A 16,808-nucleotide genomic window follows, 5' to 3' on the forward strand; every position below is an offset into this window, starting at 1 on the left:
CAGGGGCTTGGCTTCAAACCAGTGCCTCCAGCTGTGCTGGTCCCGGCCGCCTTGGGAGCAGCATCCCCGCCGTGTGTCACAAGCCTGGGACGTCACAGCCTGTCGGGACATCTTCCAGCCACCCCCCGTATGCAAAGCCTGCTGCTCTATAAAGCAAATAAACTTGTCACTTGAGCTCTCCCCGCCCGCACCGGCCAAGCCATCGTCTAAATTTGGGTGATTATGTTCACCCAGGCCAAGTATCGAGTTCTCTGGATCACATGCGCTCCCAGCTGCTGATTAACTCTGACACCTCAGGGAGACGCAGCACTTCGCTCCCAGCTGCTTGGGTTTTGTATTATTATTTTTATTATCATTATTTTGGCACCAGAGATTTTTTTTATTATTATTTTTAAATTTCTATCCTGCCAAGTTGTTCCCCTCCCTGGCCGGTCACCAAGCAGCCCAGCACCTGCTTTGACTGCTAAATCTGATCACGATGTTTCTGGTTCTTTCAGCCACCACGGAATTAAGGGATTTTTTTGCCAAAGCCCGAAACGGTTCGGTTCGGCTCATCAAGGTCATCATCGAGGACGGTAAGTCCCCCTTTTAAGTGTTTTGATTTACGCCATGTTGGTTCTCTGTTTTGCGTCTCCTCCTTTCCTCTTTGCCGCTGCGGTGGCAGCTCATTTTTTTTTGGAAAGCCCAAGGAAAACCCTGCTGGGGCTGCCTGGCACGCGGCAGGCAGAGCTGAAATCCAAGCCGAAAATTTGCGTGTGCTGGTGAGCAGCTATTGGAGCCCCAAGGCAGCTCCGGGGGGGAGCAGCGACTTTGCTGGCGGACCGACGGCACTGGCCGGGATCGGTGCTGGGCTCTGGGGGGCTTTTGCTGCTGCTGTGTCGAATTTTATTACGGGAGCCCTGTGAGAAACTGCTGCGGGTACCGTGGGACCGTGATTGGGGGCGATGCGCAGCACCTTCCTCCTTGGACGTGGCATCCCATGGCAGGCAAGGAGGTGCTCTGGGCAGGGGTGGGCAGGGGCGTGCTCCTTGGTGTGAGGCTCAGCACGGGGCCCCGATTGCATCCCGCAAGGGATGCTACACTCTGACACCCATCCCGTCCCAGCCCCTGCTCCTGTGCACGGGGCTGCCCCTAGCCCAGTTTGCAGGTGCCAACCTGCCCACGTTTGCCCCATGGAAAGGTGCTTTTGGATGGCCTCTACACCTGTCAAACAAGAAAGCAGAGCAAAGCGCTGATTTAGCATCCCTGCGGGAAGCCTCCGTGGTGTAGGTTTTCCATCGCCTTGGCCTCATACAATTGCATATGAATGACTTGTTTCTCATGGCAGCGGGGGTGTTAACGCCCTGCCAAGCTGCCATCACCACCTCCCTTGGGGGGGCCACCAGGACCGTGCCGGGCCACCAGGACCGTGCTTGCAAACGCTGAGGTGGACGTGGTCGTAAGGAGCCCGTGCTGGCCTACAGAGGGGCTGTGAAGCCTCATTTGGAAGCGCGGCGCGACTTGAAATACGTGGGACGCATCAGCAGGACCACCGCAAGTTTTGGCAGTGTTGGCTTTGTCCTTGGTTCCTGTGTGTTGGGATGCAACATCTGCGTTGTTTCTTCAGAGCATCTTTGACAACAATATTGCTCTCTTGGCTCCTTTTGCTTTTAAAAAGTAGGAATCGGGTTTGCGTTAGGATAAGTCGTGGATGCTCCTAAGCCTGGACTTAGGGTGCTGGGGCTTGTGCCGCTGGCTTTGGGCTGTGGCCGGTGACACCAGCAAGGGAGACTTTTTACCATCAATGGAAACCACGTCCCACCTTCTCCACTTGGGCTGAATGGGATATATTTATCTGTCTGATGTGTTGGCGGCAGCAGCTGCTTCATGGACCAACCTCGACAGTGCTTTGTGCTTCCCAACCTCGACAGTGCTTTGTGCTTCCCAGTCTGGCTCTCCCACCCTGCCGGCTCCTTTCCCTTGGCCTGGATGAGCCATGGGCAGCTCTAGAGGAGCCTGGATGTCTGCAGAAGCCTCTGAGATGCGGCAGAGCCTGTGGCTGCCATGGGGAGGCAGGTGGAAGGAAGAAAGCCAGGAGCATCTCTGCGCCAAAGGGCTTAGTCTGCTGGGGACAAGGTGATGGTGGTCCCACCAGCCTGGCTTAGGACCTCCCATCTGCCTGCCCACACAACTTGGGACAAGGTGCTCGGTCCCTCTGGGCCACCGTTCTCTTCTGTAACACAGGAGACATCAGCCTGCTGCTGCCAACTGGAGAAGGACCTTCGGGCAGTAATGAGTGGCCAGGCAGACATCACGGATGAACAGACAGACTCAACAATGCTGACCCTGGAAGGGATGTGTCCTGAGCCAGCTGGGGAGGACATGCCAGCTGCCCTGCCTGCACAGGCGATGTGGAAGAGGGGCCTCCAGCCCTGCTCAGTGGCTTGCAGAGGACCTCCTGCCCTACCGGGCATTTGTCTTGGCGCATGTTGAAGCAGGCAACAGCGGGTGGAAGGAGAGGAAGATGGTGCAAGGAGCCTTAAGGTGGATGCTCTGTGTTTGGGCATCCCCAGGACAGCAGCTGTGGCTGAGCAACCCTTTGGGAGCTCTTCAAGCTGATGTTGCCCTTGGGGGCTGGCCAGGAGAAGCTGAGGTCAGATGGAGACCTCAGGTGTGGGGGTCGCGCACTGAGGCTCATCAATGGTTTGCTGGCATCAGAGCAGCTTGTGGTCCAACGCGGTTTTAGGTGATGCTCAACTCCTCGCTGTCAGCAGGTTTCTGGACAAGGTTGGCTTTGCGGTCTTCCTCGTTGGGTGCGTTTCTTTGCACGTAGTTGATGTTGCGCACTGAGCTTTGCAGACTCCCGGCTCCTGCGCTGTGCCCCTGTGGCGCCTGCCAGAGCTGCAGGCAGGGCTGCCTTGTATGGGCATTTCGGAGCAAGGCAGCCTGCCTGCCGCTGAGTGCTGGGGGCACCTCGAGGGCCAAAGATGCTCCCAGCTGTGCTTTTTCCAGCAGCAGCACCCTGCAGAAATGGAGCCTGAAATAGCTGGTGACAATCTTCATCACTAACAATGATGCTTTGCCGAAGGGCGGCTGTTCCGGGTTCCCCTTTCCTGATGCTTCCCGAGGAAATGGGAACACCAGCCACGGGCAGTGGGTGCAGCGTTTGGCTTCGCTGCAAGTGCTGGGGAGGAAAATTTGGCCCTGAACAAGGGAAGGCTGGAGGCTGCCGGCTCGCGGCGGCACGGCCGGGATCCGGCTTGGGTGCAGCCTGGAGTGACTCGGCACCGATTGCCTTGTGCGTGAGGTGTCGGGAAGTTTGGCAGGTGGAGACACCCGTGAGCTGCCAGTGGGTTTGGCCAGGTGAAATTCCTTGCAGTCTCTTTGGGATCGCAGGTCTTCGTGATGCACAAATCCTTTTGCAGGGCTTTTTTTATGTGTATTGTAGGGGTACATTGAGGTTTTTACGCTTCTCTTTCTCCAAACAGGTAGTTTTGCTGAATGTAAAGTATTTTCAGCACCTTTTTTCCCTGCTGCCCTTGTTACTGTACTGGTAGCACATGCCCCTTGTGTGCAAATAATTATGGGTTCAGCGTGCAATGGCAGATGCCGTGGCGGGACGGCGTTGGGCAGGGAAGGGCTATGCTGCTGTAGGTGGGGGAATGCCCTGCTCGGATGGGAATGGGGTTGAGAGTAATTCATCCCAAATCCTTTATTCCTCAACTATTTTCCTTAAAAGCTTTCCTGCCATGGGATTTGGAGCTGCTGAGCTGGATGGGTTGGGAGGGAGAGGGCTGCGCCCCGATGCCCCTGCTGTCTCCCAGTGGGCAGCAGGGCCGTGAGCAGCGGTCCAGGCAGGGCGTGTGCCAGGCTGAGCATTCCCTCGAGCACCAACTGTCCAAGGCCCCAACTTGTTTTGTTTTGGCACCTCCGGATTTTCCTACATCTTGTTCTGAGTCCCGACATCTCCCCCCAGATCTTTCTGCATCTAAAAATGGAATAAAAATACAGGTTGTTTTCCAGCAGCCTATGCTGATCGTCTCCAGCACAGTTGCTTTTCAATCCAGCCATCCCAAAGCTTGGTTTGACCCTCACAGGGGTCTTTCTCATGTTCATATGATGCCTGCACCAGCGTTTAAATCCCAGCTGAGCACTGCCTGGCTTGCAGGGCTCCCAGCCCCACCTCCGCTTGCATAGCAGCAGAAAAAAATACCCTCCAGACATTTGAGATGCAACCACGTGCGTGAAATATGTAGGTCGCTTCCAGAGGCTGGGGCTCTCCCGGCAGCGTGGTGTCCCCCCCAGGCTGTGGTGTCTGGGACATCTCCGGTCCCTGCAGACATGGGCTTCGGGTACCAGCTCTGATTTTGACTCTTCTGAGGTTATGGGGAATCCGATGAGAGCAGCTTGGGCTCATTGTCCCAGCTTTTGCCATGGGACCTTTATTTTTCTCAGCACCCTCGTGTCCCTGATGAAGTCTTCTAGTGCCCAAGCCCCTAGAGCTTGTCCAGGTGGGATGGAGGAGGTCTCATGTTCCCCTGTGAGCAAGGAGGGATGGTTGGGGACTACACGGCTGGAGGGAGCAGGAGGCTACAGATGGTCACCAGAGAGGAGAGCCCGGCAGTGAGGAGCACGGGAGGGGAGGAAATGGTTGACAGGAGGCAGTGGGATGCTGCCAGAAAACCAGCCCCTCCACAGCAGCCGCAGCCCTGATGGCACCTTCTGGAGGGTCACCTGTAGGAGTGTAAACTCATGTAATGTGGTTCGAGATCTTCATTTGTTTTTCTGCAGGATATCATCATTGTTGGCGCTGGAGCTGTGGCAAGCCCTTAGACAAGCTGCCCTGTGGTCCTGCAAGGTGAACTAAGCCTTGTTTTCATCTAACACCACCTTTTCCATCTTCTCCTTCCAGAACAGCTTGTGCTGGGAGCTCACAAAGAGCTGTCCCGGCGCTGGGACGCTGACTACGATGCCTTTGTGCTGCCCTTGCTGGACGAGCAGCAGCCATGCTACGTGCTGTACCGCCTGGACAGCCAGAACGCCCAGGGCTACGAGTGGCTTTTCATCTCTTGGTCCCCTGACAGCTCCCCGGTGAGCACCGTGCCAGGCTGTGACACCCCAGCGTGGGGATACGGACGTGTTCTGGGAGGTGGAGATGGAGGGTAGAGGGGTGTTTGGCCAAGTTGACTTCGTGCTGGGGCTGAGGAGGAGTGTTCGCACCCTCCATCGCCATGCCCGGGTTAAGAAGTGGAGACTGATTTGGGGATGGGGGAGTTTTTTTAAGACACAGTAAGATACACTGGACCCCATCTCTGTCCTCTTTGCGGTGCTGCATGAGGAGGTGGAGGGACTGGGGTGTAGCGGGGGGAGTGGTATGGGCCACGGGGCCGGGATGGAGATGTCCCACTGGAGCTCTGGCCAAAAGCATCCCTTGGAAGAGCTGGTGCTGGCACTGACTGCTCTGCTTGAGGGCTGACGCAGAGCTGCTGCTGGCCCACCTCCGGGCGCAGCTCCAAAATCATCCTTAAAAAGGGCCGTGCAGGCTGGTTCCCTCCGAGCCGCGTGTGGCCGGGCCGGCACTGGCACCGGCCGGGCTGGCTTGTGGGGTCGGAGCCGGCGTCAGAGAGCGGGCGCAAAGGGGCCGGTGGGATGCGGTGGGTGTCTAGCGGATTTCAGCGCTACAGCTTGGAAAATGCCGTCCTGTTGAGCGCATCTCCCTAACGAGCTTTCAGCGGGACCAAGATTTGCTGCCATGTTAACACGTGTGCTTATCACATACATACGCATATATATACATTTTTATGTATATACTTTATATAATCTATATGCTATATAGATTTACTGCCATGTTAATATGTGCACTTGTCATATGTATAAGTATATATATTTGTTTTATATATAACAATATATATAAATACATATTTTTTCTATATTATAACACATATAAAAAAGACCCTCTGCAGTTTTTTGATATATCTGACAAATATATATTATTATATATACACACATATATGTATACTCACAGTTATATACAATTATAATAACATAATATAATATATATCATTTTATGTGTGTATACATGTGTGTACATGTACATATATGTCCATATACACAATTATAATAAATAATATATCATTTTATGTATGTGTACCTATACATGTGTATACATATAATAATAGATATTTTTTATCTCTATGTCTCAACAAACTGTGGAGGGTCTTATTGCAAAAGAGCGGGGTGCCAAGGAGCACTTGCCAAAGCTCTTCCCTGCGTTTTGCAGAACAATGCAGAAGAAGTGCTGAAAGGTGAAAGTCGCTTTTCGGTGACTCCGGCGGTATGTGTGCCTCCTCTTACCCAAGCGTGGGTGAGAAGTGATGTGCTGGAGCTCAGGGATGGGAAAGCAAAGCACAGAATAAACCCGCGGGTCGCGGGCAGCGCTTGGCAAGGCTGCACCATGCGCGGGCAGTCCTGGAACTGCCGCGCCGATGGGTTTCCCTGGCCGCTCCCTACCCGGAGATGCTGCGGTTAGAAATCAGCCTGAGCTACAAACCAGGTGGTAGCTCCCAGGGAGGGCTGAGGTTTGCAGAGCTGGTGGTGGGATGGTGGCCATGAGCATCGGGAACCTCTTATGGGGAGGTGCTGCTCCCCGCGGGGTCCCACCGTGCAGGATCCCCTCTCTGACCGTGCTTGCCGCCTCCCTCCTCGCCCAGGGCCGGCTGAAGATGCTGTACGCTGCCACCAGAGCAACAGTGAAGAAGGAGTTTGGCGGGGGGCACATAAAGGACGAGATGTTTGGAACGGTGAAGGTACAGTGGTGGTTCCTGGGCAGCCTCTTGGGTTCAACCCTGAGCTTTGGGAGCCTACTCTGGGCTCGGCGCTGAAGCCAGACGGGACATGGGATGCTGGCGTCTGGCAGGGGGACAGCACGGATGTTTGTCCCCCATGCTGTTTTAGTCTCCTGGGTGGCTGCTGCTGCTTTCTCCTGCCTGCACGGCTGCAGTCAGTCTGTGATGGACACTGTGGAAGAGATGGGAGGAAGGCTCAGAAGACATTCAGAGCTTTACTCTGAGCAGAAAAAGAAGCGCCAGGCGGTGGCAGTGTCACTCCAGCAGGGAGAGCTGCTGCCATGCCGGGGTCATCTGGTTGCGCTTCCCCAGCAGCGCTTGGCAGGAGGTTTCTCCTTCTCTTCCATGGGCTTTTCACAGTGGGAGCTGCACAGCCAGGGCTTTCCAGGCATCAACCCCTCTCTGGGGCTTCTGATGCCAATGGGAGCGAGGGAGCATCCCCTCTGCTGCCCTCCTGCTCTGGTGCCCATCTCCGCTGCTCCCAGGCCGTGGTCTCTGTCTTTCCCTCTCACTTTTGTGCTCGTGAGCTCTGTTAATCAGCCGGTGGAGCCGCGCTGCCGCAGCCACAGGTGTCCGGAGAGGGGCAGGGTGGTCTGAACGGGCATGGGCAGTCGTGGGCACTGTTTAAAATTGAGCATGGGATTTGCACGGCGGCATCCGAGAGTGCTGCTTGGGTTGGTCCTCCTGGTAAGGAGAGAGCCTGAGACCCGCTGGGTTGCTCAGGTGCAGCCTCAAGGCTGGGGGTGCATCCAGCCCTGCAGCCATAACCATCCCTGATGCTTCCCCCCGTCCCTGTCCCTCTGGCTGCAGGAGGACGTGTCCCTGGCTGGTTACCAAAAGCACGTGTCCTCCTGCTCTGCCCCGGCCCCGCTGACTGCAGCCGAGCAGGAGCTCCAGCAGATCCGCATCAACGAGGTGGGTGTCCGCCGGCCCGTGGAGAAGGAGCCCAAGACCCTCGGGGTACGCAGGGATGAAGGATGCAGGGACGTGTTTGCTGCTGGAGGTGTGGGAGTGAGCATCTGAGCATCCAGCTAAGAGGGATGGCTCATTTTTACTGCGCTCTCTCATACCTCTGCAGTTTAACCCGTTCCTGCCCTTGCTGAGATGGACCAAGCATCCTCATGGTCAAATTCGTGCCGTAAAGAGGAATTTACAGACTACTTTTTTTTTTTCTCCTTTGCTAGGACATGAGCTAGTAATTGGCAGTCAGAAGGCTGTTTGAGGCTGAAAGCAGGCAGCAGTCTCTAACCTCTAGGTATCGGGGCAGAAACCAGAGCTGAGTCTGAATTCGCGGGGGAGGCAGGAAGAATTCAGGCTTATCTCTGGGCTGCAGTAGTGTCCTTTCCCATACTCTTCCTCTGTGGCTAAAATCATGAGGGATGCTGTCCCAAGAGATAGAGGTCTTAGCCTAAATTTGGGGGCTTCTGTGCTGGAAAAAGATGTGGAAGTGGCACGGGGTAGGGTTGGAGGCAGACAAGACTGTAACGCCGTCGTCTCCCCATCGGCATCTTGCGGCACTCATGCCAACCTCCATGGTGCTGTGAAACACCGAGGCAGGGAAGGGGATCGGCTCGTCGGGTGGGAAGACCACCTGGAAGCAGTATTTTTTTGGGATGGGGGGATTTCACTTGGATGCCATGGAAAGCCTTCCTCTTTAGAGGAGAATCCCTCTCTCTTCTGCCTGTGCTGGGGCTGTGGGGCTCACAGATGGATCAGGACGTGCCTGGGAGATGTGAAGCCAATCAGCCTGATGGTGTTAATTAATGGCAAAGACGAGGCAGGACGTTTCCACCTGCCAGAGCAGGTCTGGGGGCAGTGGAGTTGAGGGGCGTTCGGGAGATGCCACCAAGGGGTGGTCTCCACTGTGTGGGTCTCGGCGTGGTTATCCCAGCTCCCAGCCTGGAGGAGCTGAGTAGCGTTTGTGCAGGAGGATCCAAGGTGATGCCCACGCTTAGAGAAGATAGAGGTGGATGCTCATGGTGGCTCTGCGGCTTGTTTGGCACCTTTGGGTGTCTGTGCCATCACCTTGGCTGGCCAGTGCTGCAAGATTAAGTAGTTTTGGGGGTTTTTTTTCGGTCTGTGTCTTGCAGGGTAAAGTGCCCAAGTAAGTGGTGCTCATGGTGCTTGTTTTCCGGTTCATCTGCTGTGCTCTGCTTCCCACCCTTGCCTTTGCAAGATGTGGCACCTGGGTGAAGGTGCTGCTGCCGTTTGGTTTGGTTGGGGGTTATTTTAAAGGTATGCTCTCCTCTATGTCAGCCCAGGCCACGGGGAGCAGTCACTGGCATTTAGAAAGAGAGGAAAATTGATATATTTTTGCTTGTGGATTTAAGGGTGGGAAGCGGCCAAATGCTGGGTGTGCTGAAGGTTCTTCGTGTTGGTGTGGGGGCTGGCCCCAGGCATGGAGCAGGAGGTGGTGGGAGCTACGGCTTGGGTGCTCGGTGCCACGCTCACCTCCTCGGGGCAGGGAAAACTCATGACTTTACAGTAAATGCAGCTTCGAGCAAGTTTCTGGAGCCACGCAAAGCAGAGGGCTTTCACCAAGAGGAGCTATATGGGAGCAGCTCTCAACCTGTAGCAGCACCCTGCTGAGTACAGCGGTACCTCCAGCCTTGCACGTTGCCTGCAGGCTTACAGGCAGCAAGGGTCCTTGCACACACGTGCACGTTGTGGTTTCATTTGGGGGAGCAGATCCAGCGCGTGGGAGTGAGCAGTCAGGGCTGGCAGCGACCTGGGAAGCAACCCCTGGGCAAGCCCTGACCTCAGCACTTCTGCATATCTGCCCATGCCCCCGCTAGCAGTTCAGGACCCTGCGCGTCCCCCTGGGTTCAACCAATCCATTAGGATTTTGGAAGTGACACAAGGGACATTGTTTCTTTGAAAGCCACCAGCTTGCAAGTTGCTTTACTGTGCCCCTCACCTGGAGCTGCTGCTGGTGGTGCAGCTCTCCTCTTCTCCAAGGCTGTTGATGCATGACGCTCCGAGACGCCGACCAGGTTTGCAGTCTTCACCCCAATGGTGGCTATGTTTCTGGGCTAGCGGAAGCGCCCTGGGATCCTCCTCAACCACCAGACGAGTGCGGAGAAGGGGTGGGAGAGGAAGAGCAGCAGCAAAGCAGGAGGGGGGAGGCGATGGCTGCATGGCAGCGGCTTCAGGGCCGGCACAGCGGCCTTTTACACTGAGATAGGAAGGACTCAGGTTTGCATGTCCCCTGGCAGGCTGCCCATCCTTTGGTTAAAGCAGGTTTTAGGCTGCATGAGCCAGGCTTCCCCTGTGGTTTGAGGATTGCATGGACAGAGGCGATGTCGTGAGCTACCCCCCTTCTTGGTAGCTGGGTGGGAGCTTGCAAAAATTTGCCATTTGGTTTTTATATATGTATGTGTGTGTGTATATACAAAATAGCTGGAAAATGTGTCGCCAGCTTTACTGAGCTGGAAGTTGTCAGCAGACCGTGGGCTAAGAAATGGCTTTGAATTTGGGATTGAGCTACCTTAACACCCACGAGTGGGAAGTCTTTCTAGAAGCATCGCAGGCTCAGAAACACGGAGGAGAGCCAGGCGTATCGCATTGTGGGGCCGCAGGGGAGAAGAAGGCAGCTTTGGAGCTGGGGGATGAAGCAGAAGAATTAAGAGGAACTAAAGGTCTCTGTGCCATTGCAGCATGTCAGGGGGTGTCATTCGTAGCTGCCGCACAGTGTGTTGGTGGGCAGGTAGAGCAGAGGCTTTGCCAGAAGCCCCCACCGAAGGTTTCACCATAAGACAAAGAAATGCTCGTTAGCCGAGGTCAGCACTGTGCCAGCAATGAGGAAAGAGGGGAGAAAAAACTAACCTAAAGAAAAGGAGATAAAATAACTCCCCAGCCAAGCCTGCTGCTGGCAAGGCTGTGGCTCGGGGGATGGGATGTGGCACATGCTCGGCTGTCCCATGCACGGCTCCCGGGCTGTGCCCTGGGGAGTGTTTCAGTGAGCCAGTTTTTAATGTTTTTGAAAAGGGAAGGAGTAGAAAATGCAGAGGTATATGAGGGAGTTGACGTTGCTAAGACAATTTTCCACCTCTTGGGATTTTTGGACTTCAGCATGCTTCGTGTCACAGCTTTAGCTCTCTCTGGTCCCGCTATAACCCTCCCAGCCTCCTTGCATTTATGGGGGAGAAAGATGAGGGTCTGGAGGTGTTGGCAGTGGTAATGTCCTCACGCCACGCCTCTCCACAGGGTAGGACCAGGTGAGCTTGCGTGCGTCCTCTGAACCCCCGCGCGCTTGCCCTCGGGCCCTTGCTGGTGCCACGGCACCCTGGGGGACGGTAGGACAGCAGAGCTTGGAGGTCAGCCAGACCTCTTGCCCACCCAGCACTGGACGACGCTTGGGCAATTATTTTCCTAGAGCTGCACGTTCACACCCTGTTCATCCTCCAGGGTGCTTGGCATGGATAGAGGCTTGGGCGGTTTTTTTTTCCCCAAAAACTTTTAGTATACACTGTTTGGCGGGGGGATAGACCAAAATCTATTGCTGCAACTGCTGGAGCTCCTCCAGACCCTGGGTTGGGACCACCCTGGCTGGGGAGCTGGCGGGAGATGGGACAGGGATGGGCTCTGCACGGGGACGTCGGCAGAGACGTTGTGTGTGGGGCTGCCAGGGCTCGGGGCCGGGTCTCTCCCTCCCACTCTTCCCCAGCACTGATGTTTCCCATGTCGTTTTTTGCCGCTTTCCCTGCCCGTGCTGCCAGGACCTGCCTTCCCTGGCCTCCAGCAGAGAGATGGTATGCCTCCATCCTCCCGGCATGTCCGTGTGTTCCCCTTCCCTTCTCGTTTCACACAAGACCCCCCTTCCATCCCCGCGCGGGGGTGCTGTTGACGGTGTGTCTCCTCTCCCCACGCTCGCAGGATTCCCGTTGCCAGGACTCGAGCACTGAGATGGTAGGCTGCTCTGCCCGCTTGATGCCCGGTTTTCCTTCTGGCGGTGTTTTTCTGCATGCTCTGCTCCGGGCACCCGGGGTCCATCACCTCCCCGGGGTGTGGGTACCATGCGGGGCTGCTGTAACGAAGGGCAGCCTTGTAACGAGATCTGCTTTGGTGCTACCGAGCTGTTTTTTGAGACGTGAGCTTATAACTCCTGTGTTTCTCTTGGCATGCCTTGATTTTTCTTCCTTTTTTCTATCAGGGGGAGGGAAAAGAAGAAGAAAAAAAAAAAGGCTGGATTTTCTTTATCCAAAATCCCCCAAACCGATCCCAAACGAAAGGGACCCACGCTTGCTGCAGAGCACCTGGGTTAGCGTTGCTGGACTTTATCTGGGGGTCTTGCGGGGGGCCGGGTCTGGAGGTGGGATGGGCTCCTCCGCCGTCGGGGTGACGCCGTCTCCCTGTATTCTGTGGCAGATGGTGGGGGGCTGTTGCTGCTGCCCATCGCTGGTAGAGTACCCTGGTCCCAAGGAGGTATGCCGCGCCTGCCGCGTCCTGCCCCCCCCTTCCCCACTGCTAGCTCACTGCACCCTCCAGTCCTGGTCAGGGACACCCCCGTTGCGGCTCCGCTCAGGATGGAGGCACCCGGGGTGGTGTGATGTCTCCACAACCTCTCTTCCCTCCTTGAAGTGGGGTTCAGTCTCCTGGAGTTGGGGGTTTGCCTGGGGTATGGGCAGCAGCCTCTGCCTTGCAGGGGTTGTGGGGAAAACAGCGGCTGGGATCCTTCTGAGCTGTGGATCTCCAATTCCCCAGCTCCAGCGTCGGAGGGGCTGCCTGTCTGCTGCAGTTAAACCCACCGAGGAGGGGCTTGCCCTCCCCACCGATGGGGGCCCATGCAGCTGGATGCTGTGATTTCAGGGCTCCCTCCATCAGGTTGCTGTGGGAGATGATCGGAGACGGACAGATGCCAGCGTCGGTCACGGCATCCCTGCCGGGGTCTCGCTGGGAAACATCGGTTTTGAGATGGTCTTCGCTGGGAGTGAAGCGGGGGGGCGCAGGGGTGCAGGGCTGGGGTCGGGTGATCTCCCGGCGCGGCAGGACGGTGACAAGCATCGCCGCCCTGAGCCTGGCTGACTTCTCGGTGGTTTAATGCCATGGTCCCTGTGAGCCAGGTGGCTTCTTGGGTGAGAAGCCTTTTGCCACGGCACTGGTTGGTTTTCATTTCTCCCTTCCCCACCCTTTGCCGGTCTCTGCCCTGATGCTCGGAGTGGTCTCCATCCCCAGGTGAAGACGGAGATCAGTGTGGAGAGCAAGCACCAGACCCTGCAGGGCCTGGCCTTCCCCCTGCAGTTGGATGCTCAGCAAGCCATCCAGGCGCTCAAGCAGAAGAAAATCAACTACATCCAGCTGGTAGGTCTCTCGCACGGCTCCCCTGCGCCCTGCTCCCCCGCGCCCTGCTCCCCCTGCCTCTTGCTGCCGCCTCTCACTCTTGTCTGCTCCTCCATCCCCTCTGTCCATCAGAAGCTGGATCTGGAGCGGGAGACCATCGACCTGGTGCACACAAGTCCCACGGAGATCGCCGACCTGCCCAAGAGGATCCCCCAGGATTCTGCTCGCTACCATTTCTTCCTGTACAAGCATTCGCACGAGGGAGACTATCTGGAGTCTGTTGGTGAGTCCCCCGGCACTGGGGATGGCTGGTTAGAGCCCACGCTGGTCCCCACTCTCCCTGGACCATCGCTTGCATGGGGAACAAGCGGGGAGGGGGATAGGGATGGTGCAGCAGGGGACTTTGAGTCGGTTCCCACTTGCCATCCTCCTGTGGTGGGTGCTGGCAAGCCCTTTGGTGCCAAAAGAAGCTGCCACACGTGGTGCAGGGCTCTCTGGGTGCTGCCGCAGAGGATTTGTGTGGGCGGTTTGGTGGCCATTGCATCGCAGGTGTACCAGGAGAGATTTGGGGAGGGGTGATGGATGGGGTGGCTCACCTTCTGTTGCTGAGTAGACTGGGACTCTTGGGGCTGGAAAAGCCATGACCAGGGTGGGATGTGGCTGCCTGGTGCTCCCTGGACACAAGCCCGGGCAGTGCCACAAGCCCTGCTCTCTTCTCGCAGTCTTTATCTACTCCATGCCCGGGTACAAATGCAGCATCAAGGAGCGCATGCTCTACTCCAGCTGCAAGAGCCGGTTGCTGGACACCGTGGAGCAGGAGTTTTGCCTGGAGATAGCCAAGAAGGTAAGTGCGAGCCCACCTGGAGGTGATGGAGCCCATGCTGGGCATCTGCAGGGGACTGTGCTGCGGCCTTGGTCCAGCCCCGCCAGTGGGCTCAGGGGGGAGTTGGGTGCCCCAAAGGTGAGTGTCAAGACTCCAGGGAGCTGCTAACCCCCACTTGCCGCTCCTGGATGCAGATCGAGATCGATGATGGAGCTGAGCTGACGGCGGAGTTCCTCTATGAGGAGGTGCACCCCAAGCAGCACGCCTTCAAGCAGGCTTTCGCCAAGCCCAAGGGGCCCGTGGGCAAACGGGGACAGAAGCGGCTGATCAAGGGGCCGGGGGAGAACGGCGAGGACAGTTAGATCCCGCAGGACCGGGCGGTGAACGGACAGCATCCCCGCAGCGCTTCCTGGCTTCCTATCTGCTGACCTGGGGATCTTTCCCTCCATCTCAGCCTATTTTTCCACCCCCCCCCTCTTTTTCCTACTTCATTCCTTTTTTAAACATCAGGATGGCTTGTTGCACCTGGGGCCTGAGTGGTGGGGAGGGTTCCGGGTTGTCGGTGTTTCTTTTCCCTGCGTCCTTGTGCAAGCCCCAGGGCTGCTGGAGGAGGACGGGAGCAGCAGGGTCGTGTCCCCCAGCCTTGCTCCTGTCCCCCTGGGGTCACAGCCGCTGCTCTCGGTGTCCCCTGGGTGACTGAAGGACGTGCTCGCCTGCAAGCTGCTCTATGCAAAGGGAAGGGGATGGTGTTGGGGATTCCTGTTTGAAAAGAGAAAATGCTTCTTTCCCTGCTCCCCCAGCCCCCAGATTTTGCTCCCCTGTCCCGCTCTCAGTGTGCGTGGCCCCTCTGCCCCAGGCCTGGAGCGATCCCGCACCCCCTCAGGGTGTGGGCAGGACCCCTCCCCACGGGGTGGGCTTTGCTGGCAGGAGTTTGTCCCTGAGGGGAGCCAGGCGGTGGGAGGCGGAAGGTCCTCCCCCAGTCCTGAGCTCATCCTGGCCCTGAAGAAAGGTCACTCTGCCTTTGGGAAATGTTTGCATCCCCTTTTTGAATCCCCCCAATAAGGTTTTTCCCCTCAGAGGGAGCTGTTACAGTCCTGACTCAGCCCCATCCCTTTTTAGGATGGGAGCTGGGGAGGTGCCGAGCCCTGGTCCCCCCACCTCCACGTGCCCCAGCACCCACCAGAGTTTCTTGCCAGCTCTCTGGTCTGGGGCAGCCCCGTGTCTTAAAAATCACATGGGCTACCCCAAATCCTTGTGGGGGGAAGTCCCTATGTCCCCCCCCCTGCCCACGGACGTCCCCAGCCACCAAGGGCCATCACCAGCTCCAAGGGCTGAGCTTGGTGCTGCAGATTAGGCTTCACTGGGGGTTTGGGGGGGAGAGCTCCTTGCTGCTGGGTACCAGTGAGGACTTGAGAGGCGCCTGGCTCCCTGGGAAAATGGAAGCTGGGCCAGTGAAACCCGCCCTCCGCTTTCCTGCTGTCCCGGCGACTGTGCCGACCTTGCCTTGGCCTCGGCAGAGCGGGAGCGGGTGGTGGGGAGGTTGAAGCTGGGGGAGCAGAGCACACTGTACTGAATGCTGTATTTTCTAAAGAATAAAGTATTTTTAAAACAGTCTGATGCTCTTTGGAGGTCCCCGGGGTTCCCCAGGTTTGGGCATTTAGCAACCGCGGGTGCTGGAGCTGCAAAGTAAATTGCTCAGACATCGCTAGCCAGGAGCCAGCAACCATCGCAGCATGCCTGCTGTGGCCGCATCCAGCCCTCACCACCCTCAAGGACATTTATGCTTTAATCCAGGGGTCTGGGACAACCCTTTAATGCCCGGCAAGGATTTAACACCAGACCCCTCCAGCGATGCCCAGAGCTAGAGCCAGCTGCGGGAGGCAGCATCCCTGCTCAGCTCAGCCTTCCTTCTTTTAACGGCTGGTGATGGTTTTGCAAGGCTGTGCTGCTGCTGCCTGTGCCTGTTTTCTTGGCTGGAGTGAATCCCTGCATGGCGATGGGGAGGGAATGCGGGAGGATGCTGAGCCAAGAGAAGGGTTGGGAAGGTGATGGGGGCTGCCCGTGTCCTGGGCCCCCATCCCTCCCACTCCTCACCCAGGGCAAGGCAGCGTTTCCCAGGCTCCTGGGAGGGGAGCCAGACCCCACACCTCCCTTGGCAGTGAGTAGCTGCCCTGCCAGAGCTCTTCAGCATCCAAAAAAAGACCAATAGCCAAAATCTTGTAACACCAGCTGGGCTGCGGGGTCTGAATTTCCCAACAGCGGGTCCTGATGGAGAAGCAGGGAAGCATGTCCTGGCTTGTGACACAGCCCCCGGCAGCTGCTGCCTCCCCCTTCCTTGCCCAGAGGAGCTCAGCTGCAATTTGGATATAACCTTTTTTTAATTTATTATGGTGTTCTGAGCAGGTTTCCCAGCGGAAAGACTCCCTGTGTGCTGCGCCGGGACAGCCTGGGCCCCAAACCTGCTCTTGCAATGAGCCCAGCTCAGGGCTGTGCCTGTGTCTTGGCTTTGAGATGGATGATTTGGGAAGCCGGCTGTAAAACAAAACAAAACAAAAAGAAAGGGGGGAAAAAAAAAAGGAAAAAAGAAAAAAAAGGTTTAATGCAATAAAGAACCAACCCCAAATGAGTTTCCCCTTGGCACGGAGGAGGAGGAGGGAAGCCGCTGCTATGCATGGAGCAGCCATGGCACAGGAGAGCTCCCTCTGCATATAAATACTAACAAACCTGGACTGACACCACCAGAATCATCTGACAAGCTCATTCACCCTTCTCCTTCGGGTCCTGCTCCCTTCTGTGTTCGGTAATTTTTAAACTTGCCCGAATGTTGAGGGGGAGTGAGGGGTGTGCCCCATTTCCCACCCACCCCCCTCACTGCCCCCATC

The 16,808-nt window shown here is 56.7% G+C and overlaps 1 protein-coding gene across 1 annotated transcript; it reads left to right on the forward strand.

The window, feature by feature from the left end:
* The first annotated feature begins 280 nt into the window (after window positions 1-280).
* Window positions 281-15,100, forward strand: TWF2 (twinfilin actin-binding protein 2). Its single transcript, XM_009321799.1, has 8 exons — window positions 281-575; window positions 4,892-5,070; window positions 6,690-6,785; window positions 7,635-7,739; window positions 12,999-13,124; window positions 13,236-13,386; window positions 13,826-13,947; window positions 14,121-15,100. Exons 1-8 carry the CDS (start codon window positions 479-481, stop codon window positions 14,286-14,288), a joined length of 1,044 nt encoding a protein of 347 aa, XP_009320074.1. The 5' UTR covers window positions 281-478; the 3' UTR covers window positions 14,289-15,100.
* Window positions 15,101-16,808: the final 1,708 nt, after the last annotated feature.

The sequence above is a fragment of the Pygoscelis adeliae genome, unplaced genomic scaffold (genome assembly GCF_000699105.1).
Source record: "Pygoscelis adeliae isolate BGI_AS28 unplaced genomic scaffold, ASM69910v1 Scaffold94, whole genome shotgun sequence".
Classification (NCBI taxonomy): domain Eukaryota; kingdom Metazoa; phylum Chordata; class Aves; order Sphenisciformes; family Spheniscidae; genus Pygoscelis; species Pygoscelis adeliae.